The following is a 27,817-nucleotide window of genomic DNA, read 5'->3' on the forward strand; positions in this document are numbered from 1 at the left end:
AAGTTGGTATATACTGAAGTAAATGGCACTTAACACGTGTATCAAAACAGCATTAAATACATCACCTCTACTTTAAAACATGGTTTCCGGTACACTTGAGAACAGAAAACTGGTTCTAACCTGATTCTTAATGGACTTGGAAAATGAACAGAATCCATTTGTTCTGGATTCTTATATTTCATCATAATATTGTTCAGCATTTAGATACCAGCACACTAGACATCACATAAACGCTAAAGCTACAAAGGCAAATGGAAATTCAAGCTAGGAGACTCATGTACCTATACATGTGCTCCAACACATACTAATTAGAACACATCTAGACACACAATTAATTGAGTCTGCTCCGTGTTGTAATTAGAATGCTCTAGCATTGCCGCATCATCACATGTGTAAGCCCACTCAGCTTTAAAATTGGGTGCTGGGGTGCTTGAACTAAAGCTTGTCCAATGAGCTTCAGTTAGTGTCCCGTGGCCATTTTTAAACATCCAGGGGCTTAATGCACATGATGCTGCAGTGTTTCAATTAGAGTGGCTCTCTGAGAACTGCTCTAATTAAAATGCACCTCCCCTTCCCCCCTCGCCATTCCCCAGCATGTGTATAGGTAGCTTTAATGTCTCTGCATATTATACTGTCAAAGAAATTGACAGGTAATTAGGGAGATGGCTGATCTTAGCCACTAAATAATTTGAACTTATTATTGGGTTACTTAAGCATCCAAAGAAAATAACAAGATACCTGTATACCTGTTCTGCTAGTAACATATAATCTATTTTGGGCTTCAAATTGAACAACATAAACTAGAAACTGCATTAGAAGTTAGAGTGAGAGATCAATCTTTTTCTAAATACTTTAATCATTATTTCCAATAGACAGTTTCATCTGTTATGAGTGATTGGTAACAAATAATAATAGGTTTTCTAATATTCTCACTAAAGCATAGAATGTGCCTATATCATTCCACATATTTTTCCATGAACCTTTTCAATAATAATAATATAGTACCGAATACCATGTTTGACAAAACGGCTTTGGTGAACAGTATCCATCCTGAATTAATTTTTGAATACTATCAAACAGCATGTTGAAAGACGAGAGTGTTTGCTGTTTTTATGAAAACAATGCTGCTTGTGAGTCGCTTAACTGTCTGAAAAAAAAGTGAAGAGTGACTTTTTATTTTCTTAGTAGTTATTTCTTTTCCAATTTCCTGAAATTATACATATAGCATATATGTAATGTTTTCCTGTACTGTTTCTATCAAACTTCCGCACTAGCTACATTAGTTTTCTACTGTCCTCCCAGGTGAGTAATGTGCCTACTGTTCTAATGTACCAATTGATTGGCAATTCAGACTATGAGTACCCTATTTAAAGTGAATGCCAAATGTCTAAGCTAAAGCTAATAACATAGCCTTCGAAATAATATAGCTAATCATATAGTCCTTCCCTTGGGAAGCCTGAACTGACTATAACATTATTTAATTTAATGAAAAAAAGTTAGGACGGAAAATTCTTGTGCTAACACTTGTGAATAAAATAAATATATATAGCCTGCTTTGACCATAAATTAAATATTTCATCACAGAACAATTATGACTCGTGGTCTTGCTGTTTTACTGATTGGGATGGCTTTGTTTAAAAAAAGATCATTTTCCAATACAGCATGGTATGGTTAATTCCAGGATTCTTGATATATTTTTTTTTTTTTTAATTTTCAGGGAACCAGAAATGGAACCCACAATAGTGTGCTTGGCTGTTTCCAGTATCTAGATTTTATATCAGGATACTTTGTTTTTAGCTACTTGGGTTCAAAAAGGAATAACTAATTTTGAAGAGACAATGAGCAATTCAAGAAATGTGTATAGTTACAATAAATGTAGCATATAAAGAAAAGGTACAGTACAGTGCACAATTTTATATAAATGTTTATATAATAATAAACATTTCTAAATGTGCAAATATTTGTTTACTTGGCTAAAAAGCAATTGATAAAGTTATTAACTTGAATCACACACAGTCGTTAAGCATTTTTACTATCTTCTTTTTGACAAGTTACATAATCTTATTTCCAAAAATAACTTTCTCACCTAACATTGATATTGTTTTGATAAAAGAAAAAAGGTTGGAAGTTTGTCTGCAACAGTATGCATTGATGTAACTGCAATCCTTGACTGAAAATGCAAAATACAAACACAAACTTCAATGAATAGAAATTGTTTATAAAATAGTAAAGTAGTCAAATCAAATTAATTCTTCTAATCCTGTTTTTTAATTTTTTTCATGTACATTGAGCACCCAAATGTTTCAGTTCAAGTGATTTTTATTAAAAAGTGTAAAAAGAATAAAATCTTTATAAAAAGTACAATGTGCATCTTCTCTATAACATATGCATCTACTCTTCCTCATAAAACAGCAGCTACTTCCTTTGGCAGTAGGTTCTTAGAAATATGAGGCTTCACAATTATGTTGGTAAATTCAAGTCCCTTTTTAGCAAGATGATTGTAAGGCAAGCTAATTGTAGGAATATCAGTCTCTAACATCTCATTTGCTGGTTTCCTGGACCCTTCCCAGGTTTTAGTATAGTGACAATACTTGTCGCTCTTAGTGACGACTGTCTTTGCTTCGAAGACAAAGAAAACATTTATGCTCCTGCTGTAGCTCTTTGCCAGTGTTGACGCTCTCAATCACCTTATGCAGTTGTCCCACCTTAAATTCTGAAATCTGTCTTTCTTTTCAGTTCAAATAGTGTGGTGTATTATGGGTAAATGTTCCTCTGTCTCCTGTGAGGTTCATTCCTTTATACCACCCAACATACACAGAGTGATGATACACACAAACCAATGAGATGACAAACAGGCTGACATGAGAGTAGTACACAGATAGCAACAGCTCTGAGTCTTGTTTTTACATCAAATGTAAATGGCACCACTTCCCAGCTTCCTAGTTCCTTGCTAAAAATCAGACCTCAATAAACAGCTAAATGAATGAATCCCAAACAAGATTGGAGTCATGTTGAATTTCTCTCTCCTGTAGCATCTCTTAAGATGCATGGTATCCATGCTCCGATTGTGTTAAATCAGTCTGTAGCCTTCATGTTCTTCACATTTCTGTTAACAGTCCAGATAGTCATTGTATCAAACTCTGCTCATTTTCATCAACAACTGCCCAGTCATGACCCTTCCTCGGAGAGTCAAAACTGGCCGCAAGGATTCACCTGTTTGTGACTGCCAGGCTTGATTATTGCAGTTCATATCTAAGAATGTGCCACCTGCCCTAGATAAGTTGCAACCGGTACAAAAATGCAGCAGCCCATTATTTTAGTTAAGATGACTTGCGTTTTAAGAAAAATAAAACATAGGAAAAACTGTGTTGGCTGTAGAAAACTGACCTATTAATCAGGTTGCTAAATGAAAAAGTTCTGGTTACATCTCCAAAGGAAGTACAGACTGATTTAATTATGAATGTTAGATGTATGAGAGATATTTTGATTCAAGGATGCAACCTGCTGTCCTCTCGATCTCATTGCAACTGCTGAATTACAAAGTTTACAATCTGAAAAAATTAGCCACAGTTTCAAAATTGTAGCTTAAAAGCCCTATCCTTTGGTTTTCTGTTTAGTCACATAATTTCATAATAAGATCTTGTGTAAAACTATTAATTTAGTACTTTGGTATGATAATTGGTGTTAACTGAAATTTATAAAATACCAGGTGGTTTTTCAAATCTATATTTGTAAAATATAATAGGCAATCTACTAAGATTATGACGTAGGAGCAGTCCCTTTCCAATTCAGAATAAATGTATTTTGTTTTAGCATCTTGTCTGAGTTAAGGAGGTAATTTCATTTCCTATAAAGCTTAGGCAGTACCATCAGGCTTTTTCTCAAATAATGTATCAGTAATAGAAATAGTAGACAGGCAACCTTGTGGAAGGGAATTCATAATCGTTTCATGAACTGATCCTGAAATTTACCTTGAAAAGTCATTACAGTCTGGGTCTACATCCTTTTTAGTTTTAAGTTGAGTGAGGTGTCTGAAAACTCTGTCACTTATCACTGGAAATAAAGGATTTTAAGATTGTACAGATAATTCACATATCAATTTTGGGTGTCAAGTCTTGACTTTTAGATGAGATGTATATGCTGAAAATATTGCATGTGTTTATAAATATTGCATGACATAAAAGGTCTCCCAGGGAAGTTCTGTAAACCCTTCTCACATATTACCAATCTTAATCACTGCTGAATAAGGCAGTGATCTGTAAATAATGAGAGTGTTAACTTTTGCTAGCTGCTTTTGAATTTCACTTATTTTACAGCCTCACCATACTGCATGTTATTTCTGTAATGATGAATTAAGTTTGTTTCCGTTTTCACGTCAATATTACACTAGCGAAATACAATAGGCATCAGACTATCCTGAGGCTGCTATCTGACAAATATAAGAGCTGGGATTTTGGCTGCCACTTTCCCAGAGATGCAAAGAGAGAGGTTCATAATACAATCTTCATTACTCCGTTGCAAGCCTATGTAGTACTAACAGTAAACTATAAAAACTCAAATTACTGTATTGTTCTGTTTATAAATCTACTTTTTTATAATTTCTAAAATAACTATAAAAACCACACTCAATTTATACACAGTTCAATCTACAGTCAGTCTCCTACAACCTTGTTTTGTCCCCGCAGCATTTTTGTGCATGCAGTAAGAATACCAAACCAGAATAAAATAGATGAATGGCCTCTTAAGGCCTCAAAGCCATATTTCAAGTGTTTAAAAAAAGTTAAAGTTTAATCATTTTTACTCCAGAGTTAATTTCATACGAGTGGGGGGGGGGGGGGGGGGAACGACACTTGTTTTCCACAACTCTTTTCTTTAAATCTGTTCCTCCAATCAGTTACAGGGAGTGAGGTACCAAAGGCCACCTTCAGTGCAATTACATACATATGCCAGCAAGGGGAGTGGGAAACTCAGCTAATGGTCTCCTTTCTTTGTTTTTCTGTCCCCTAAGTTGCTAGAGCTCAGGGTAGGATAAATTGAAGAAGCCTGTATACATTCACTGTTAGTTTTAGAGATTTGAAAAATCAATCTGTTCATTTTTTGTGATTTTATTTCCAATGTGACAAAATGTGTATTAATTTTCCCCTATTTTAAGTAATAAAGCTACTTGGTAAAACTGATTTTCAAGCATCATCAGTTTCCCAGAGTGTTCAACTTTACTACTGAGAACGTAATGATTGCTGTAAGATCGTTGTTGTTAGCTTGCGGAACTAGTGACGTATTGTGTATCAATTCTTGACAAAATGTGCTTTGCACATATACTTTAGTAGTTTTATTTGCAAGTCTTAATCTGCTTTGTCTTCTTTACAATTAACGTTTGTTCCTTTAGAGCACTCCTACATGCTCAAATGAAAAGTAATTTACAAGTACATATTTTGTTCTGAATTTAAATATGTCTGCTTACTTAACTGTGTGCTATGACAGTGAAAGGAAATGTTCACTGTCTGGATGATAAGACACTATGTAAATTTGGTTGTATTTCCCATTTTACCTCTTATACTATAGACTTCCTAAGAGTATATCCAATCATTAGTATCTAATGTTTGAACTCTTTGCTTACAATGGCAGACTTTTTTTTTGTTTTACTGAAATGGGATTGTGTTATTGCTATTACCCCCTCAGTCAATTCTAAGATTATTCATAGGTACTGATTTAATTCCCTTTCCCATTCACTTTATGCTCAGTTTACTAAGCCACTCTTTTTCTACATCATGCTTTTAAAGCAGTCCTTTCTGGGATCACCAGTATACATCTCTATCATAAGCATTCGCTCTCCCCAGTTTGTGGCTTAGATCTCAGTGTTCTTTCCTAAATCTGTTTCTCTTCCCAGTGTACTACAGTGCTATTCTTGGTTATGCTTTAAAGGATAGCAAAAAGTTGTTTTTTGTGCTTAGAAAAATATCTTTGTTGATCAATGCAAAAGTGACTTAGTGTGCACATTCTGATGTTCATTTTGGATCTCATCAAGCAGTGTATTAATGTGTCTCTAATGGTACCATTGCTTTTCACACCTTTAAGGTGATTGAAACTCAGTCCTTTAAAGTGAGATCTCTTAACCAGTGTATTGCAACTCCAATTAGCTTCACTGGGGCCTGAAGTGCATCACAAACAGTAACAAGGTCTCCTAGGACCACTTTTCTTGCAAGCACTGTAGTCATATTTCCTCATTAGTTCTTTTCAATTGTCACTAATGCCATGTTCCAAGCTTTTGAGAAGTAGACCAAAAACATAAAAACTATGTAAGTATGTAGAACAGACAATTATTTTTCATAACTTGAGTCCCTTTTGAATCCCTTTGATAGTCTGAAGCGTATACAATTTAATTCATTAACCTTTACCCCTCATTTAAGTCAAAGGATTTAGGGATCAGTTGCCTAGGAAAAGTAGAAATATTTGTCCCATCAGTTGGCTCATTTTCTAAATTAGCCAAATTTTTATGGTATTTTTAATCTTGTAAGTTTGCAGCAGCCATAAGCAAAAAAATCAAAAAACAAAACAAGTGTAAGAATGTTGCATCTAATTTTATGTTGGCCTCATCAAAACAATTAAATCCAAAATTAACCCAATCACTTTGGGATATGATGTATTATTTTTCTGCTTTGGGAGACTATTGCAGTGCAAGAAGAAACTCTTGTTTGTACAGAAGCTCTGTAAGAACAAATCTTTGCACATTTCAGTACTCTGCTTGCTCATGTGTACAGAGCAGATGGGTAGAGCAAAGGTACAGCACAATATGCATGCTTATGATTACTCACTATTTCCAGCTTTGTTAACAGTGGTTTGTCTAATCTTGATGTGCTGGGATTTTAAGCATGTTGTAGTCTCTCATTTTAGAAAGTTGTCAGACTTTCCAGAAATAGTAAGACATTTTTTAAAGTGGTTTTGGCAAGAGGCAATTTTAGTCCTGTTATCTTGTGAACATCCCTGAACTTTTGGGATGTTGAGACCCCATTCATCATCACAATATTGAGCAGAGTGTAGTTCCCATAAACTCCAGATAGCACTGTAACGCTTTTCATATTAACATTAGTTATGTTCTTACTCTGAAATATTGTTTGATTGGCTTCATACTGTGAAATCAGCTTCCGTTCTTCACCTTTCCCTGACTTCCATCTGTACTGTAAATTTGCTTGTGCATGATACCAACTTACTACATTTAGAAATATAATGTGATAAAAATTAATTGCATATTAGTCTTTCAGAGAACAGCTTTCATAAAACTTATGCTAGATGGAGAAAAATTTTTGCAAGATGGCACAAGATTTTGTCAGTCAGTATCTCCAGGTTGCATAAATGAGTAGTTTCTCCCCATACCTATCAAAACACAGTGTCTTCTCTTTGGGTAGGTTTCATGGGTTCCATGTTTCTAATGTGTTACCTTATTTTAGAGGGGTCACAAAGTAAAGATAATATTGTTAGCCATATTGGTTCCTGAATACCTTGTTTACTTGTTTAGCTCTACTCTTAGCCTTATTCCTTTAGCCTTCAGCATTACAGAATAATTGTTTTGATTATAAAATGACTTCGTTTTCTAAAATAATGTTTGCACATCAAGGTTATTTTTTTAGTTTGGAGGAAAATATCATTATCCATGGAGTAAACCTATTCAAACTTTCTTTTTGAAATAAACATTCCCTATCTATTAAAAAAATAAATATAATAAAAAGCCAAACCCTACCTGCCCTCACCTCCAAAAAACCCCCCCCAAAAACTGGCATGAAAGAAGGAATCCTTTTAAATAATGTTAAAAAATTACTTAACATTTTCTGAGGAATTGCGCAAATCAATCAGAATATAAACAGTGTTTTGAAAGATATATATGGCTACAAGTAGGGGTAATTTTGATGGATTATAGTCAAGAGATTTAATATGACTTGATCCTTGCTTTGTAGAAAAGGTTAATATCATTTTGTACTATTACCCTTTTTCTTTGACTCTATATTTAACAAAGATTAATAAAGGTAGAGGTAATAAATATACAACTTTTATTTTCTTCATTTTCAAAGCTTGTGTATGAAAATAGATTTGAAATTAGTATCCTGCACAATTTGATCAGCATCTGTGTGAGGAAACATAAAGGGTTTCTTGTATCTCTCTCTACAAGTTAATTTTACCTATGCATACGCTATAGCAGGGATACAAAAGCTAAAATTGAAAATATGATATAATGCAAGAAAAGCTTTGAAAACAGGGAGTTGAACCAAAGGCAGCCTCACTTCCAGATTTCCAGCAGGTTTCCTAGCTGGTGTACGGAGTACATCTCTCCCTTACATGCTGTCCTTTTGGCCCAAAGGCTCTTGAATCCATTCTGCCTGATGACTTTCTCCACTCTTCCTATTGAAGTTATCCTTCACCTGATAACCTAATGGTCGGAGAAGTGGGAGATGTAGAGTCAAACATACTCAGGCTGAGACACTCAGGATACCTAGGTCTCTGTCTTTTTGGGCAAGTGCTGGTTCCTGCATAACTTGTTCTTTTCTTGGTGCCTATAACCATGGTCATGGTCCACATGGGGCATCAGGTTAAACAGTTAGAGCCAGGGGCGGGAATTTGAAAGATTCCAGGAGCAAACCATGGCTTGGGAGCACCTGAGGGTGGGCCTGATTTCCAGCTGTAGGGGGTGAGTTCCAAAGGCAAGAGTCTGAGCCCAAACACCAAGCCAGAGAACTAACCAGAATCAGGAGGTCAGGAAGCAAGCCGAGGTGCAGCTGAGGTCCAAAATTCACAGGGCTGAGGAGTCCAAACCAAACACTGAGCCAGCAGGTTAACGAGAATCAGAAGTCTGAGAGGTAACCCAAGGTCAAACTGGAGTTTGAAGTCTGAGGGTACATGGTCACGAATCCCAGGGTGAGAGCCAGAGAAGTCACGAGAATAGGAGCTGCTCAGGCTGGAGACCAGCAAGATGTGCAGCAAGGTTCAGGTGCTGGAGGAGCTCCTTCAAAGCAGCTCCAGAACTAATCAGAGAGAAATGGCAGGGCGGGTAGTTGACTCTGATAGGTTTGTTGTGTGGCTGACCCAGTTACTTAGGCTGCAGGGCAGGAGGAGCCTTACGGCCACTGTTGTTCAGGTAGGCATCTTGTCTGAGTGATCCAAGTCCAGGTGTGACAGATGCATTTCTCTTTCTTCCAGGAGTTATATGCATAATCTGTGAGAAGGAGCACTGCTATGCATAGTGTTCCTGTTCACTTGCTGTAGGCACCTCCCTGCTGAGTGACTAGGTGATTTGGATCTGCCTTAGAAAGCACTTTGGTATACCTCTAGCACTCTCTAAAAAGCCTAGGTGCCTAATCCTGTTGGTTAGGATCACCTGTCTAGGGCCAGGTGCCTAAGTTGTAAACATGCCTTAGAGATCAGTGAGGATCTTGTCTAATATTTGATTTGTATAAAACAGGCATGTTAAAGTCACCTACTCCCCTGAGCCAGATCCAGACTCCGGGGTTCCTTATCAGGACCTGGCAATGGTGGCAGAGTAAGCAGCAGCATGGAGCAACTGAGTGGTTGCTTTGCTGCTTGCAAAATACAGTGGCTGTTTGCTTCCCTGTTGGTGACGCACATGCCTATTGGAGCTCCATTGCTGGAAATTAGGTCACAGGTGCCGCCCCCCAATTCTCAGATCCTCTAGGAGGCCTTTGGGTTGGGCAAAATATCTCCCCAAGTCAGATCTGGCCCACAAGCTATATGTTGGATACCCCTGGTATAAAAGTAACTTGATGAACATGGTTCCACAAAATGAAAATGTGAAATGAAACAGTCTCTCTTCAAATCTCTCCAATGGGAAAATGAACACCATGGTTGCTAATTGGCATCAATATTAGCAGTCTCTCTGGAAGAGACATAGCTTGAAAAAGGGTAAGAGGAGTGAATTATTCACTCTCCCATAGTGCTTTTCCTCCAGGTCAGGGTCGCCTGAAAAAAGTTTTCACTCCTTTTGCTTTGTCCGCTGTAATTAAACAGGTCTCCTTTCTCCAGTTCAACCTGGCTGCCAGTTTACCAGTTTTCCAAGTATTAATTTTACCCAGTTTAGAAAATAAATTGAATATTTATTAAAAATGTAACCTGATATCTGTTATGAAAATGGTGAAGAAATCAAAGTGAAAGTAACCTTCACAGAGCCATGCTTCTTTGCTTCTGGGATGAGGGCAGAGGATTAATAGCACTGAAAAGAAATGATGCTGTAATTACTATAATTTCTAAGAATAAGTCTGTTTTTAGGAAATCAAATTGTTGGTATCAGTAGTAAAATCTCATATTGGAGAATATTCTATTGGTGGTGCTAGAAGTTCCTGAGCATATAGGCTTATTTTCCCCAAAAGGTCATGACAGATTTAAAAAACATATATTTTCACTTTAAAGTTTGGAATTATTTTTATCCTGTGTAATGCAGATGGATTGACTTGGGAGCCATAGCAGTCTGTTGCATCAGTGACCTGTAAATTAAAAAGGATCCATATTGACTCAAAAGGAATGCTACTATCTCTTTCCTGCTAAAAATTGCTTTTAAAAATGTATCCATATTTAGTTTCGAAATAGGGCTGGAGTAGCTAATCTAATGAACAAGTAATAAGTTCTAAACTTAGAAGGATAAAAATACATTTTATAGTAACTCCATTTTGTGAATGATACTGTGTAAATAACACAATTGTAAACAACTTCTTCATGAATCTTAAATCTAGATGTAGTCATAATTAAGTGCTGAATGATAAACAGCTAGTTTTATGACACAGTTTTCATTTTCTTGTTCCTTTACTTGCTTACAAGAGTAAATGAAAAAGTGAATTAACAGACAAAAAACCTGTTTAGTAATAAACAGGCTAATCAAGCAGAAGTTCAGTTTGAGACTCCACCTTCATAAATCTGACCTTATATAGCAGCATTGTGGTGCACAAATGGTTCATGATATTTCCTGACCTAATTAATATTGACATCTGCAATAATCACTGCAGAAATGCAAGAGTAAATTTTACTTCCAGATTTAAAATGGCTGGTATTTTCTTTTAGCAGGGATCAGCAACATTTTGTCAACCTCAGCCAGAGCTTTGCAGCACAGCTTCTTGCCGCAAATCTCCCTCTCCTCCCAGACATGCACACTCCACACCAGAAAGCTCAAGCTTCCTGCCCTTTCCCTCACTATACATATGTGGTCCTCTGCAGCAAGGAGTGCTGTGGAGGGGATGAGAGGCTCAGCGCAGCCCTGTACTGCCTGATTTTCTGGGTCAGCATACATGGGGGAGAAGGAGAGGGTGCAACTAGGCTAGCAGACCCCTTTGTAGGGCACAAAGAAGCGGTTTCACAGTGGCAGCTGATTGAAATGCCAAAATCAGCATGGCACTGCCCTGGTTGCCATATAGTTGTGCTGCTGTTCCTGTGCTTGGCCATATCCAGCTCAGAGGCCATGGGTTGCCAATCCCTGTTTTAAAGTCTTCTGCAACTGATATAGTGCAGCTTACACTTTTGTCTGAAACTCTATGTCTAGGCATTAGGGGTGTGTGAAACAGGCCATATTCAATTCGGATTCAGCCCAAATCAGGGACAGTGATTCAATTTGTTGATTTAGATCACTGTCCCTGATATTATTCAGCTGAATCTGTATCTGAGGATTCAATGTTGATTCCTAGAATCAGCAATTCGGTCATAGACGTAGCTTTAAATGTTTTTTATACATACCTCAAGGTACCAGGCATGGCTCATGAACACTGAGATGCTGGGGCAGATGAAGCGTCCCACAGGAGCACAGGGGTGCCACCCACATGCTCGGCGGTGAATCCGGAAGTGGACCAGAAGTATTTTCGGTCCATTTCCCAATCTGTTGGGGAGTGCGTGGGGGGGGGCCTTCTGCACCCCTCAGCTCAGTGATTGGGGGACCCCAGGTGCCCCCCCAGAACCAGGAGGCACCAGTTGCCAAGCCCAGAGGCATGTCAAGGGGGCCCCACATGCTCCCTGGCAAACCCAGAAGTGGACTGAAAGTGCTTCTGGTCCACTTCCAGGTCTGATGTTGAGTGTGCTGGGGACCCACCCACCCCCCCCCCCCCGGCTTCACTCCTGTGGGACACTCCATCCACCCCACCATTGCAGCATTCACAAGCCACCTGGTACCTTTCGGTATGTAGAAAAGACATTTAAAGCTGCATCTATGTCTGAATCTCTGAATCGATTCAGAGGGTTCCAGTTTGATTCAGAGAGGTTAAAGAGTCCTCTGATTTGATTCAGATTTGGAGATTCAGCCACCGAATTGGGCCGAATCTCCGCTGAATCGAATCAGGGACTGAAGCTTCACACAGCCTTACTAAATATTGTATATTCAAATGCTGTTAATGTGATGGTTATATAAACAAACTCAGTACAACATATTTTTCACATCAATAGCTCTTTTGATCATGGGACTTGTGTTAATCATAAATGTGTCTAACTTGAGTCACATAAATTGTTGAACTTTTCAGTTTAAAAGATATGGATATAATATATTCTCTTGAAATGGCTTTAGAGGAGTTCACAAAAATGAAAACGTTATGTAATGCATTCAGAATTGACCGTAGTGTTACAATTATGGCTGAGCCCTGATTAATTGAAGATGAAATGCATTCATCTAACTGTGAATCTTATTTTAAATGTATTCCAGATGTGTAGAGGTTATTGCTAAAGAAGGACGGAACCTGAAAGAGCTATATTTGGTATCCTGTAAGATCACTGATTATGGTATGTAATACAGCTTTTTTCCTCCCACCTTTTATCAAGATTGATTTCTTGTAGTTTTACTTGAGATTTTTGTAAAGCTATTGGAAATATTTAGGTATGGATTTTACTCCATAAAATTGCTAAACTAATGTATAAACATACTTTCAATATGCATATAATTATTTGTGCCTGCAAGTTTCAAAGTTGATATACAAGCCTGCATGTAAATCATGCTTATTTGATTTAACAGACAGAGATGGGATTGGAGTATATGATAATTGTACCTTTGGAATGATCATGGAGGACACAAGGCAACTTACCCCCAAAAACCTGTGTGTTTTAAAATGAATTTAGCACATAACTAAGCAATTATGACTGTAGATTTTTTTAATTGCTTAATGTAGGATGTAAAATGTGGAATGTATCCTATGTTACTTAAAAAAAAAAATTGCTGTGCAATAATAGAAACCATGACAATTTAGGAGTATCAGGAGCAACAGAACTAGGCTTTGAAAAACTACAGATTAATTCTTTAGCTGGATTAGGTTGCAAAAACTGTAGGCTTCTATGGCAAGAGTTTGAGTGATGATAGATCAAATGGTATTGTTTAAAACAATCAAATAGTAAGGAAACCCACTGACTCAAACTAGAGCTGGGTTTGGAATTTAGGCTCAGATCCAGAAAGCAAGGCAAGATCCAAATCGTTCTTTTAGGCACCTATTGAGAGTTGGGCAGAATTTTGACATCACAAAACGAGATCCAGTACAAACCTGCTGCAAAGTTGCAAAACTACAGAGCTGCTTAGATTCATTGCCCTACATTTTGACTGAAAAAATCCTTAGTCTTCTCATCTTAGTTTTGTAATAATCCAGATCAAGATGTGTAAGTCCTACCTAGGCAACTTTGTAATGCATGTCAGTGTTGTAAGGCGCTTGAACTGTGCCTAAAGGGAGACTCTTAGAAAAAACAACTTACATGTGGCCTGAAAATCCTATTTAGGTATCTAAACCCATTGATATCAATGAGATTTCCTGTTCATTTCCCCACAGCTTTTAGGATTAATCCTAAGGTACCTGATTAGGATTCTTTCCACTTCCTTCTTTCTTTATTCCATGGCTTTAAGATAAAGAATATCAAGGTTGGTATTCTTTTTAATAAACATAAACGGGTCCCTTTTTCCAGTCTTGCGCTGCTTTGCTTATCTGAAAGTTGAGTACAAAGATTATTCTTGGCCCAGCAGTGGGACAAGACCTTGCAGCACATCACTGAGAAGTAGAGGCTTGGTGCAAAGAAGTAGTGGGAGATTTGGGAGAGGAATTCTCTTTGTGTTGTAAAATGACAATGGAGATTCTGAATTGTTAGGACAGCAGTTTTACGTTTCAATAACCTCTTCTCAGTTTGAAACTCCTCTGCCCCTTAAGGCAGTAACCAGGGAGTTACTTGGATGGTTAGATAATCATCCTTAATTGTCAAAATTGAATTGTTCCATCTAATAGTTTATAAAGTTTGTGAATCACTGGTTTAAATTGTACTATGATAAATTAGCATCATAGATGTAGCTGATCTAATAATCACTGGGGCTTTTCAGATAACTTTTGGTGGTGCTTCTACCTGTCATGTTGCTTTTAAGTGGCTTGTCCTATTATAGAGAATGTCAGTGGAATGCATAGTATGGAAAATGTTGCTGGTAAGAGGCTGTTTCTCTTGCAAGGTGTTGTTACAAATGGGTGTCAACAGTATTCATATATTAATATTAATATTCACTCATGCATACATTGGTAAAATCAGTGCATGAATACTATGGCTTATCTAGCCTTGGAAATTGCACAAAACTTTACTATTTTGAAGTTAAGCATTCACATTTTATTCATCTACACGTGCACTTTGCAGCTGCAGTTGACTCATTAGCTCCACAGTAAAGCATCACCAGTTACATGTGTGCTGGTTTCAGGTGCAGTAAATTAGTTAACTCTGCTGTAAGATAGAACGGTTGGGGACAGTACTATCTTATGGCAGAGTCATTTACTGTGCAGAAACAAATGTGTAGGTGGTGACTGGGACTGCAGCAGTTCGAGCCAGGGTGGAGTAGCCCTGGGCTGGCAGTAGGTTCATGGGGTTAGTCACATAGCTCTGCAGTTTCGGCCCTCTCGGCCCCCATCTAGCCCCTCTGCTGCCCAATGCTGCCGCCCAGAGGTTGGGGCTAACCCCCCGCCAAGCCTGCTGCCAGCCTGGGTCTGCCCCATCCTGACTCAAACTGCCCAAAAGTCACAGGCACATGTGCAGACGCTGCACCAAGGAGTAGCTGACTCTGGCACAAATTGTGCTGGAGTTTATCACATCACCTTAGTGGCATGTGTAGATACACCCACTGAGACTATGAACATTTCAGCCACGTATTCTTGATGTGATAGTGAGTTCAATGAAATTTTGTCCATTGGTGGCAGAAATGTAGTTATTTATTAGTTCAAACTGCCAAAACTGGGAATTGCATTAGTAAGTAAAACAGCATGATTTTACCAGAACAATTTGTTCTAAACATACCTTTAATTTGAGACACCAGGAAAGAATTAAGATATCAGCACTAATTGTAATTGTTGACCCATAACTAATACTGAATAGAGGGATGCATGAGTAAAATAATTACACATACTCTAAGAAATCATATCATGAAATGTGAAATTAAACAGTTTGTATGTTCCTAATTAGTTTTGTCAGTAAGATTCTGTAAGAAAATAAAATATGTAATCCTGAAAATGTATACTCTATTGCAAAAGATTACTAAAAATGGTGCACTGAAACTTTGCCTTCCTACTGAAATCCAGAAGACTTATAAAATCCTTTAAACCATAACAATACAGTCATAGGCAACATTACTTTCCCTGGCATGCTGCCACCATGGAATTTAATTTGGTGGAAGACTGCACAGAATGATGAGTTTAAAAAATATAATGTAGCGGAGGGCATCTAACTCTCTTGGGCTGTATTTGGACACCAACAAATCTCTAACGCTGTTTTAGTAGATTTTCTGTTCTCACTATAGTCACGCAGGAATTTTTTATGTTTAATTATATTAGACAAAAAGAAAAACAAAAAAAAAAAAACCAAGGTGGAATTGAAATAGGCAGCAGATGCTAAGAGTTGTTAACTATATAAAAAAATTAAAGAAATATAGTACTGCTTATTACACTGCTAGAGTTAAGACTGTGTCAGCACTTTTGTTATAAACTTCTCAGGGGTATATAACTGCTGTAAAAATCTTTTCACCCTTAAAACTTGCCAAATCAAGTCTTAAATCTTGGAATAAATGTTTAACTGCCTGTGTATATATGTTGTGGATATGTATGTATGTACATGACCAAATACATTTTTTTCAAAGTTTAGGATGAATGTAACCAGCTCTGAATAACTGAAAAATAACATAAAAACTTGTTTTTTTAACACAGAAACATACATGCATTTTTAAAAGACACAGTCACTGTTTCTGTTGTTTAATTTTACTTTAAATAAGATATTTGAGCTTTAATTTTTTTACCCTTAACTTTAAGAAAGGGCTTCATTTAGGAACTTTTGGGAGGCTTTATGTTTAGTTTTGAAATGCTCATGAAAGTTGAAATGTTTATATTTAAAATGTTTCTGCTATTAAATGTATGAAACTCTGTAAATGTTTACTTGCTTCATAATGTTTTTATCTTTACATAAATGTTGTATGACTTACCATAATGCAAGTCAGTAGGATGGTAAACTAAACTAAAAGGTTTCTTTCATTCTAATTTATTTTAGTTAAGTGATAAGTGTTTTAAACAACTGCCTATGCATTACTATGAAACAAAGTTACTACAGAATCTACAATATTTGTGAATGAAGTATTTCTATGGTAAACACTTGTTTACCCAAGACCATAGATAGCATGAAGTCAGGGCTGACTCTGTTTCCATATACCATTTTGTCCTTTTGTTAAACAATAGTGAATTAAGCATGGAGTGTTAGCGTATCTTTGAATTTCCTGCCTTTTGTTGATTTGTGTCACAACCTTAACATTATTTAAACATAGATGGTTTTTGTATTTAATCTTTTAGTAAGAACTAGTAAGGAAGTTGGATTTTCTCAGCTGTGGGGAGACTGTGTGTCAAATGAATTAGGTTGATGTGAAGATGTATAGCTGTGAGAGGGGACAGCAATCACACACAGAATTGTGTAACTGTCTCTTCAATTTTCCGCTCTAATTCTGGGGTTTATTGATTTCCTGAGCGTTGGGAATTTGTTTGTAAGGAATACTTCCATGAGTAAAATATTACTTATAAAGTTAGTGATGGTGCATAGCATTTCACCCAGTGAAACACAAAGGTGCAGTTTATGTTCAGAGATTAAAAGATTTGGTGAAACTAGCCAGTGAATGGTTATGGAATGGCACTGGACGGTTTAAGGATATGATCTTACAGCCACGCTTTCCAGGCATTTACTAAGAATTACTAAAGAAGCTCAACTTTCTCAGCTGCCTGGAAAGATCAAAGCCTCTATACACTTCTTTTCCACTTGCAAAAAGTAGTGAAACCTAATATTTTGGACTCCTTATGGAGAAAAGAATTTGAAATAAATATTTAAATTATAGGTTACAACTAAGAGCAGCAGTTAAAAGAAAGAGGTACCTGGGAACTGAGGTTTGAAAAGAAATACTCAAACTAGGATCTATAACAAATCTAGCATGGATTGCCATAGGAACCTGTTTATTAGCATTTAAAAATTACAACATCCAAATGATTATAAAAGTGCAACAAACACAATTTAGAGGAATGGATACTTCTCCTTATCACTCGTGTCAGCTTATTGTCACTAGATAAGACACCAGTGTTCTGGTGGCATTTGGATTTTCTAATACTTTGGACTTCACAGGAAAAAATGAATTCCCCACTTCTAGCAGTTGCACAGGGCTCCTCTAACACTATGTTTGGCTTTCTTGATCTTGCAATATTATGCAGAAGAATTTGAAGAACTCTATATTTCTGGTCTTTTCATTCTTGAGGTAGTGTACATAATCACTAAGCTCTATCTCTCTTCACCTTCAGAGTAGTTGGAGTCCTTGAGGGCATACCTTTAAAAAAAAAAAAGAAAGAAAGAAAAGAAAAAAAACAAAAACCGTTTTTTTTCTTCCATAAGAGTGACTCATTTGTAGAAGCCAAGATGATTTTCAGAGACATGTAACTCAATTATGTACTTTCATAGATGCTTATCTGGAATTCTTTAAAAGGTTGTTACTGTCATAAAAAAATCCCACCTTTATACCAAAATAGCATTTTGCATTCTAATTAGACTATAGATTCTTTTTTTTTTTTTTTTTTTTTAAGTGAGGTACAACTAACAAAGTTAAAGATTTATTTTATATAGTGCTGGTGAGTAACATTAAAATAATATGGGATCTGTATAAATTCTACTTAAAATAGAAATCCGGTTAAAATCTGCTTAAAATTATTCTTACTATTTTTTATTAACTAAATATTCATTGATAAGCTTGATTTGCATATTAAGGAAACTTACGTTATTCCAAGGTAAAACTTACAACAGTTTATTCACCTTTCTTCCCCAAAATTGGTATTTGATCTTATAAATCATGAAAAATATGTATATTCCTCATTTTTCCTTGCAAGTGAATGTTCTGTTTCATGTTATAATTTGGTTGTGTTTCATTGCTCTTGTGCACATAGTAAATGGTGTGCTTTTTTTCTAGTGATAGTCTTTGATTTCTTTTCATTTTATTTTTTTAAATGCCCTCTACTCTATCCAGTATTGTTAGGAGGGTACACATCTTTTTGCAATAGAGAAAAACTCCAGCACTGACAAAGGAAAACTGAAAGAAAATATATTTGTAAGTCAAAAAGATATCTTTTTCATGTTTTACTGATTAGGTAAGCTCTCCTTCAATTTTTATCATTTAAATATATATAGCTTTCATTGTGCCTTTCAAAATAATACTAAATTGCCGCATTGTCAATTGAGGTTCAAGTTTTCGTAATTGGCTTTCTTCTCAAAATGAGTTTCTCCTTTTTTCTATTTTCTTTTTTAGCTTTACACACAATTATGTTTTTTTCTCCATAACTTTGATTTTTTTATGGCCCAGTTCTTACAAATGATAAGCATATGAACACTATTGCATAATACAATTAAGCACATGGATAAAGCTTTGCAGGTCAGGTCCTATACTTTCACCTTCAGTATTTGTTTTCTCCCCTCCCCCCCCCCGTAAATTATTTGATGTTGAAATTTGTTGCTTTCCTTGCTCTTCCTCCCCCTCCCCCTGCTGCCTGCCTCTCTAGTTGTTGGGTTTTTTTCTGCTATTCCTGTGGATTTCAGAAGTTTACACCTAATGAAGTATTTTTAATAAATGAACTGGATCCCTCATGTGAAGTACACAAGCATATTTATTTATTTGGTGTGATAGGTTGAAAGTTTAACTCCAGTAAACTTCAATCTAGATGATAATCAGTCTGTATCATTTTATGCTCACCAATGATACCTACTTCCCTTAGAAAAAAGTCTCTGTAGCAGCTACCAGGTTTTTAAATTTTTTAATGTTCTGTCTTTCAGAATTATACAAAAAATAACATCTTTGTCCCTTTGATAGAAATAGAAAATGAGTGCTATCTAGAGAACTAACATAAATTTACTTCAAGAGTTAGGGATAAATTTGAATTATGTTTTTTTATATGGTCTGACAAAAAAGCAGTATCATGTATAATACCACAGAGGTTTGGATGAGAATGTGAAGACCCTGGAGCTTCATCAGTGTATTTCAGAACCTGTCCCATTTCCCCTTAATATTCCCGTTAAGTCAAAAATAGAAAAATGAATTACATAGTATATGTATTACTGAATGTCATTTTTTATATATCATGAATTTCCTATACTTGTAAAAAAAAACTTCTGACTCAGATTACAGGCTATGTTAAAACACAGTCTTGTACCTATGCACCTGCTTAATTTTATTCACAAGTAGTGACATTGACATTAGAACCAGTGAGTCTATTCAAGTGAGGAAAGTTAAATAGAAGCATGTGTATTTGCAGGATCTGGGTCCTGATTTGTAATGCTCCTTAATTTTTATCAGCAGTATTCAAACAGTGGGGTGATACTCTAGTCATGTAGCTAGCGTTTTCAGAATATGGTATTGTTAGAAAAAGAATATTAAAAGATTTTCAACAGTAATTTTAACTACTGAGACAAAAAGTACCTCTACAGTCTAGCAGCAGTAGATGTAGTTCATAACTATCAAAAATCAATTTTCTCTGCATAACTTTGAAGAAGACTATTGATGTCATGAAAATTCCATGCAGCTTTGTTTAAAAGTTGGGTTGGAGTGCCACTGTGCATCTTGAAGCCCCATACCGTGAGAAAAATTACAGCAGTAGCGTATTTTCCAAACAGCATATAGTTGCAAGTCCTTTGTCCTGCAGTACCTAATAAAGGATTTTTCTCCTTGAAGAATGAAGTAAACTGAACTTTTAAGTTCTCTTTCTTTTGCTAGAAGGTGAACTGCTCCCTTTAACCTCTGCCCTCAGAAATACTGTACAGTGTAACAGGTAGTTAGAGGAAGCTGAATGTAGCAGCCCTTTTGGATTATCGGTATGCACAAACTAGTCTTCCACCTGTGATTTGGACTCTATCTCTTTTGAGATGGTTATTCTAAATGCGGAAGACTGTGATATATTGTGCTTCACTTCCAGTTCCTTTCCCTTAGAGATGCCCACAGATACTGCTGCTTACATTTCAATTCTTCTAAAGAAAACTTTCATACTAGTCTAGAGGTTTATTTTGCTGCATGAATGAGAAATTGCAGGTAATAGGGAATCAGATGTGATAGAAAAGGACATTTAGAAATAAGAAAATGCACAAAATTTAAAGAGTAGTTTCTCACTTAACCTTTATAAAAATATATTTATTTTCCTGAGGTGATGCTTTATCTTAACTTCTTGATTTGGCATCATTGTTGATTAGCAAATAATAAAACACTGTACTGTCACACACAAAAATGGCAATGATCTTGTTCTGTTCAGTGCTGTATGTACAAATACATGTACAATAAATAAATAAACAAATGGATAAATAAATGTACAAATGCATTTCCTGATTCCCATCCTTTGTCATTTACTCCATTAGGACAGAAAATTTTGAAACTAAACTTTAGTTGAACCTGGACTATGGATTTTATACTCCTCTTATTTTTTAATATGTTTACAGTTTTAAATAACCTTTTATAAATAATGTGAAACTTACTTTCATCACTGAACATGTTAACCGGTGGATTTGGAACAGTATACTACTACCAGCTTTAATCTGCTGTCATTTTGCCAAATATTTGTTTTTATGCTTACAAACAAAGCTTCTAGTTTTCCCTTCAAACCTGATTTCCAGTAGCACCAACAAATGAAGTACCAAACTTTTTATTAATCATGATGCAAATTGTGGTTTTTCTTTTTGTATTTTTATTAATCCAGTAGTTAGCAAAACTGTCTTATGCCATTTAATAGTTGTGTTTCATTCTCTGTTTCAACCATTATTAGTTAAAAGATACCAAAAGGGGGGAGAGGAAGAAAACTCCCAAAATATTAAAAACATTTGAGTTTCAGGTAATGGGTATTTTGTCTAAGGAGGACTTTAAAATCAGGTGTATAGATTTGTTTAATAGCATTGTCAGAATAGCCTTTTATATTCATGTATTTTTAGCGCATTTCATTACTAGCAGTCATGGATATATATTTTTAGATATTTTAATGCTCTTGTATATTTGTGTTAAAGTCTGAACAAATGTAGGCCCAGTCCCTAAGCCTCTTATTAATTTGCTGAGTTCCAAAAGCTAATTATTGTAGTACTTTGAAAAATGTGTATGTTGTTTATATGAAAAGTGATCACAATATTTAGTATTGAAAAAAACAGAAAAAAGTGGCTCATTATCAATTTCTCTTCATTCTTATGTTATACTTTGCAAAACAAATATGTAGTTCCACAAGTAGTTAAATGTATTGTGCTATAAACTGAAGAAATGTATGACTTTCAATAGCATTCTTCTAAATCATTTTGGACAATTTTATGATTCTCTCCCACTTTTTTAATGAGATGCCAAAGATATAACAGCATAATGCATTTTTAAACATTTGCGTGTACTATTATAATGTTGCCTAAATAGAAGTGATTATTTTCTCCTTGAATCCATAAAGTATAATAAAGATCAGAATTGTTGAAACATCCGTCTTAAACTTCCTACTAAAATACTTTTAAATGTAATTGCTTGCATCAGATCAGAGTGAAATTTTAACAAAGTATTACTTATTAATTTTGTATATTAAATAAGTATGGTTTTTAATTTTTTCAGCTATTTATTGAATTCTAATTCTATTCAGGTTATGATGTCTGAGATTGAGGCACACTGAATTTTTTTTTTTAACCATATGCATACATTTGCATGAGGTATGTTAAGAAAATAAGAAGCATTTGTACAAATATTTGAAGTACAAACATTATGGCTACCCAAACTGGAAATAAAAAAGAAATGGCACAATTTAAATGAGTTATTCATATAATTTAATGGTATATGTAGGGAAACAGGATGCCTAAAACATTTTATTGGACTATCAGTAAAAAACAAGCACTCACACTGATATTTTGTGATATCTTCCCATAAATTACTTTAGGATCATATACTTGTTTCCAAAAATAGCAAAATGAAAGTCAGTTCAATGGTAATGGGATTATCCCATGACCCAGCACAGACGGAACTCTGAAAATAATTTTATCTGTACTGTACCTTCATCTTGTAGCATATTATTTAGGCCATAATACTAGAACATTTGTGTATAGGATTAATCTTATATGCATTTACAGGACTATGTCATTGGATTTAAATATTTTAGAGGTAGGGACCATGTATTTTTCTCTTTCTTGTACTGAGAGGGAAACATAGTGTTAGCACAATTAACAACAACAACAACATTAAGAAATTCCTGTTTATCAACTGTGGATGGTTCCAATATATGTGCTATAACACCTAATCAAGCCTAAGCTCTTCATCTTTATTTCCATGGTCCTACTTTATGCCTAATTTAAAAATATTTGATCATGTTGCAGAAACTGTGCTGTTGCTTCTGTGGAGGACAGACTTCATTTAATTAGAAGTCTGAAAGATGGGTAACCTATTTGTACATTCTGTAATAAAAGCTTGATATCGAGGACCTGCTTTCATCAGCCTTAAAGATTTAAAGAGTATGGCTTAAAAAAGAATTACTTTCAAAGCAGTTTTTAATTTATGTATTTTACTGCCTCATAAGTCAAGTAAGAAGATTCTACCGTTTGAAATGTCAAGGATCTTCCTGACCTAACTTAACCAAGAACATCACTTGATTTGCAGTTCTCTTTCATTTGGTGCCATATCCTTGTTTATTTATTAACTGTACATGGTGAACCACGTTACTTCTAATTACAAAATGCCAAAGCTCCACAAATATGCAGGCAGTAGGTTGTTAGTACTGACAACAACAAAAAGTAGAATTTTGCTTTAGGAGATTACTGAAAGTGAATAAGAAAGTCCTAAGAGAAACGAGTGCTTGATTTAGAATAGCAAATAAATAATGTATCTCCTGAACATTGTGAAATCCAGCATGTAGATCTGTATTTTAATTCTTAAATCTGTATTGTAGCAGATACATGAAATCTCCTTATAGCTGTGGGTGTTTTAAGAGAAAAGGGTTTGAACTTAACATTTTGCATTAGACATTATTGCTGAGTGTTATTCCTTCGGGTTTGGGGGGGGGGGGGTTGGCATCATTAATATTCTTTTCATACAGTCAAGGCTCATGATTTTGATGTTTCTCTCATATAATATATAATACGTGTTGTAAAGTTAAGCTACTCTCTCAGGAGCTTGTGCCCTTGTCTGAAAAAGCATATTTGTCAAATTTTGATGAGACTGAGTTCCACCATGAACCTTAAACATGTCAGTTTATCTGATTAAGCCAGAGTTTAGGTCCCATTTCTCTGCCTATATTTCATAGTTAACTACAGAAAGAGAACTCCTGTTTTGCCTTGTAACTGCACATCTCTTTGATCATGTCGTCCAAAATACTCTTGTTCTGTTCCATACGGATGCTGTTTAGTAATCTCTAATGTATAAAACAAAAAAAACCCAAACCAAATGATGCCCACAATCCAGAAGCAGACTAAAAGGAACACATGAAGAAACAAGTGACAAAGTTTACCAGCAAATAAGTCCTAGTACTTCAGAAGCAATGGAGGGTGTTCATTACTTGTTAGGGGCATGGATCACTTGCAAAGTAAGGCTCTACAGTGAATACAGGTACTTTTGATTAGCAGATGAGACTTATTTACATTAGTTATTTCATGATAAATCCAAAAGAAAGGTTTTATACTTATATGCTATAAATAAAATAGAATATCTCATTATATCTATGAAAAAACCTTTTTTAATGTATTAATTCCTAAAGAAACAGTGAGCCAAGTTTATTGGGTTTTTGCACACTTATAAAAGTAATATAAATAATTGCTAGTCAGGGAAACTCATTTTTTGAATTCTTTTTCAAATATTTCCTAAAACTTTTGTATTATAATCTTGCAAAGTCTGTAATATCAAAGACTGTCTTAAGTGAGTTTCCCCCAAAATGCAAGAGGAAACTATTCATATTGGAATGGGCATATATTTAAAAAAGAAAACAAAAATGGTTATCACAGGTGGATAAATACTGCAGTTTGTCTTCTCATTCCTCAAGCAGATGTCAGTACTTCTTTATATTATCCTTTTAACAAAAGGTGATTTACTCAAATGGAGCTTAGGTGCCTAAAACAGGACTCAGGTAAAATGTATGCATTTAAGTCCAAGTTAACAGTTCACAGAAACCCTGTTTAACTGACTTAGGCAATCCAGACCTGCCAAGTACCTCAGTTTTCTCCAGTATATTTGCTTAGGAGCCTGAAGTTAGCCCAAAGGTGCCATATCTTGGCTGAGCCAAGTTTTCAGCATCTGTCTCCAGCTTCAGGCTTGCTGGGATTCATGTGATAGACATTCCCGTGCTAGAATCCCCTAAAGAGCTTGATTTAATAGACTTGATGTGACCACATCTATCATTCCACAAAAGTACTGTGTTCAGTATTATGGGCTGCTTCCATTAAAAAACACTGGAGAAAAAGTAATTAGGTAAATTGAGTAGATGGCATTTGGACTAAATTCCAGAACCCAGGGTTCCCCCGTCTCAATGGAATGCACTCATTGCTAGGCCTAAGAATCACATTCCTGCTTGCTTGCTGTTCTTTGGGCCCTAGGTATCTTGTATTCCTTGATTTTCAGTACAAGCAAGCTGAGGTCTAACAGGAAGGAGGAGATTACCCCTAGTGCAGCCTAATTTCTAGTCTGGTGGTTAGAACACTTTCCTGGGAAGTGGTATGATTTTGAAACCCCTCAAGCTATGAGTAGAGTCAAAAACCTTGGTTTTCCACTTTTGTAATGTCTCTAATCATTAAGGTATTTTGTGAAAGTACACCACCACTGCCTCATACTCCCAGGATAACTTATGCATCCTAAGTTTCATTGGATGATTCAAGTCATGAAATCCATCATCACTAGATACCTAAGTCTGGGAGAGAGATAGGGTTTGAGATTCTCACCCCTCTTAATTTTTTGAATTGGTTGGTTTAGGTGCCTCCTTCCTTTGTGTGTTTAGTGTTGTGAATCCTGGTCTTGAGTGCCTAAATCTCTTTAAAGTATAGGGACTTGCTTGCCAAAATTGCTTGTGTGAATTACAGTCCCAGAGGAAGGCACGCTAGGACTGTGCACTGACTTTCTGATTAGAATACGATGGAGTAGACACTATTAATCAAGTCTGCTGGAGTGTTCTAGTCAGAATGCTCCAATGTGCCACAGCTAGGGATGTACGAAACTTTGGTCCGTGATTCGATTTGGCAGAGATCCGGCCCAATTCGGTGGCCGAATCCGAATTGCAGAGGACCCTTTAATCTCTCTGAATCAAATCAGAACCCTCCGAGTTGCTTCAGAAAGATTCGGTGATTTGGACATAGACGCACCTTTAAAAGTTGTTTTTCCTACATACCTCTAGGTAGCAGGCAGCTCATGAATGCTCCGATGGTGGGACACATGGAGTGTCCCACAGAAGTGTGGGGGGACCAGCACTTCTGGGTCTACTGGGGAGAGCATGGGGGGGCTCTGCACCCCCACCCTGGCTCGGTGACTGGTGCCTCCTGGGTCTGGGAGGGCACCCAGGTTCGCCCTGTGGCCAATCATCGAGCTGGGGAGTCACGGGGGGCCCCCCTGGCACGCTCCCCAGAGAACCCGGAAGTGGACCAGAAGTACTTCTGGTCCATTTCTGGGTTCGCCACTGAGCACACAGCCTCCTCCCCCCCCCCCCCCAATGCTCCTGTGGGACACTTCATCTGCCCCAGCATCGCAACTTTCATGAGCCACACTCCATACCTTGAGGTATGTAGAAAAAAACATTTAAAGCTGTGGCTATGTCTGAATCGCTGATTCTCTGAATCAGCATTGAATCTTCAGATTCGGATTCAGCCAGATCAAATAGGGGACAGTGATCCAAATCAACTAATCAATAATGATCCAAATCAACTAATCGAATCACTGTCCCCGATTCAGGCCAAAAATGAATCAAATAGGGGCCATTTCGCGCACCCCTAGCCACAGCATTTTGTGTATTCAGCATGCCCCCACATTTCAAAATGGCGCGGGGGTGCTTTAACAAAAACTCATTGAAGAAGCTTTAGTTAAAGTGCCCCTGTCTCCATTTTGAAACTCAGGACACTGAATACATAAGTCACTGTAGGAGTTTTAATTAAAGTGGTTCCCAAGAGCCCCTCTAATTAAAATGCCCTCCTCTCCCCGACCGTGGAGTATGTGTAAAAATGTCCCTAACTTGTATGCCTCAGAATGCTCAGTATTGCCACACAGAGATTCTTCTGCATGTGACCCGAAGTGCTTTGGATTAAATGGTTTTAGACAAAACTCATGCTAGTCATCAAAAGAGATTTAGAATACTCCACACAAGGGTTCATATCATCCAGGTTGATTGCACCTAGACCAGAAAGTGCAATTTATCTTTCCTGTAGATTATAAGAGGTTCTTCTAGTGTGGGATACAACAACCATTAGAATCATAGAAAATTAGGGTTGGAAGGGACCTCAGGAGGTCACCTAATCTAACTCTTTGCTCAAAGCAGGACTATCCCCAACTAGATCATCCCAGCCAAAGCTATGTCTAGCTGAGTCTTAAAAGCTTCCAAGGATGGAGACTCTGTAACCTCTCTGATGAAAAGCTGATTTTTTTTCATTTGTCTTCTACATGTTACTAGGACTTGAAGATGGCGTTTTTTTCTTTCAAATGAATATAACACGTTATTAATAGTAGAAGTGGCAAGCTGTTTCTAAGAGGAGGCATTCTTACTATTCAAATTCAAACACCAGTGCAATTCATCCATCCACTTGGAGAATTGTATGAGAAGCAACCAATAGTAAAAATCCTGTTGACTAAAATTATCCAAAGTGATTTTCTGTATCTTAAGTTTTTGAATGCTCAAGTTATATATTGAAGTGAAAGGCTTTTCAAGGGGCAGATGCTTAGCATTTGTTGAAAATCAAGCCCTTGTTCAGACTTCTTAAGCCAGACACCCAAAAAGGGAGTCTCTCAAAATCACTAAGGTACATGTAGATGTTACACTTAGATCAACCTACCTAGGTTTAGGTTAATCTAAGTAGTGATCTGTGCAGATGTTCAGGAAGGTTAGATCAGGCAAAATATGGCCAGCCCAATCTAACTTAGTTCATCTCAGGAGGTGAACTAAATTAGATCAGGAATGGATTTGTTCCATTGGAGTGCAGCTACAGGGCTGGGAAGGCCCAGCCACACACCCCATCCCTGAGTCTGTGCTGTTACTACTCCCTGTCTCATCCTGATTAGGCTATTTTTAGCCTCCCATTGCTGTATGGACAACCCTTTTCTGCAGACACACCATGCCCCGACTCCCCTGGTAATTTGTGACCTAGACTTTCTATGTCTCTCACAGAAACA

General features: G+C 36.5%; 1 protein-coding gene across 1 annotated transcript in view; it reads left to right on the top strand.

Moving 5' to 3' along the window:
• Window positions 1-27,817, top strand: part of FBXL17 (F-box and leucine rich repeat protein 17) — a 503,943-nt gene that overhangs the window by 317,625 nt on the left and 158,501 nt on the right. Inside the window, exon 7 of the mRNA XM_014597223.3 lies at window positions 12,674-12,750. Within this exon, the coding sequence (XP_014452709.2) occupies window positions 12,674-12,750 (77 nt within the window). The remainder of the gene's footprint in view (window positions 1-12,673; window positions 12,751-27,817) is intronic.

The sequence above is a fragment of the Alligator mississippiensis genome, chromosome 3, assembly GCF_030867095.1.
Source record: "Alligator mississippiensis isolate rAllMis1 chromosome 3, rAllMis1, whole genome shotgun sequence".
NCBI classification, from domain to species: Eukaryota; Metazoa; Chordata; order Crocodylia; family Alligatoridae; genus Alligator; species Alligator mississippiensis.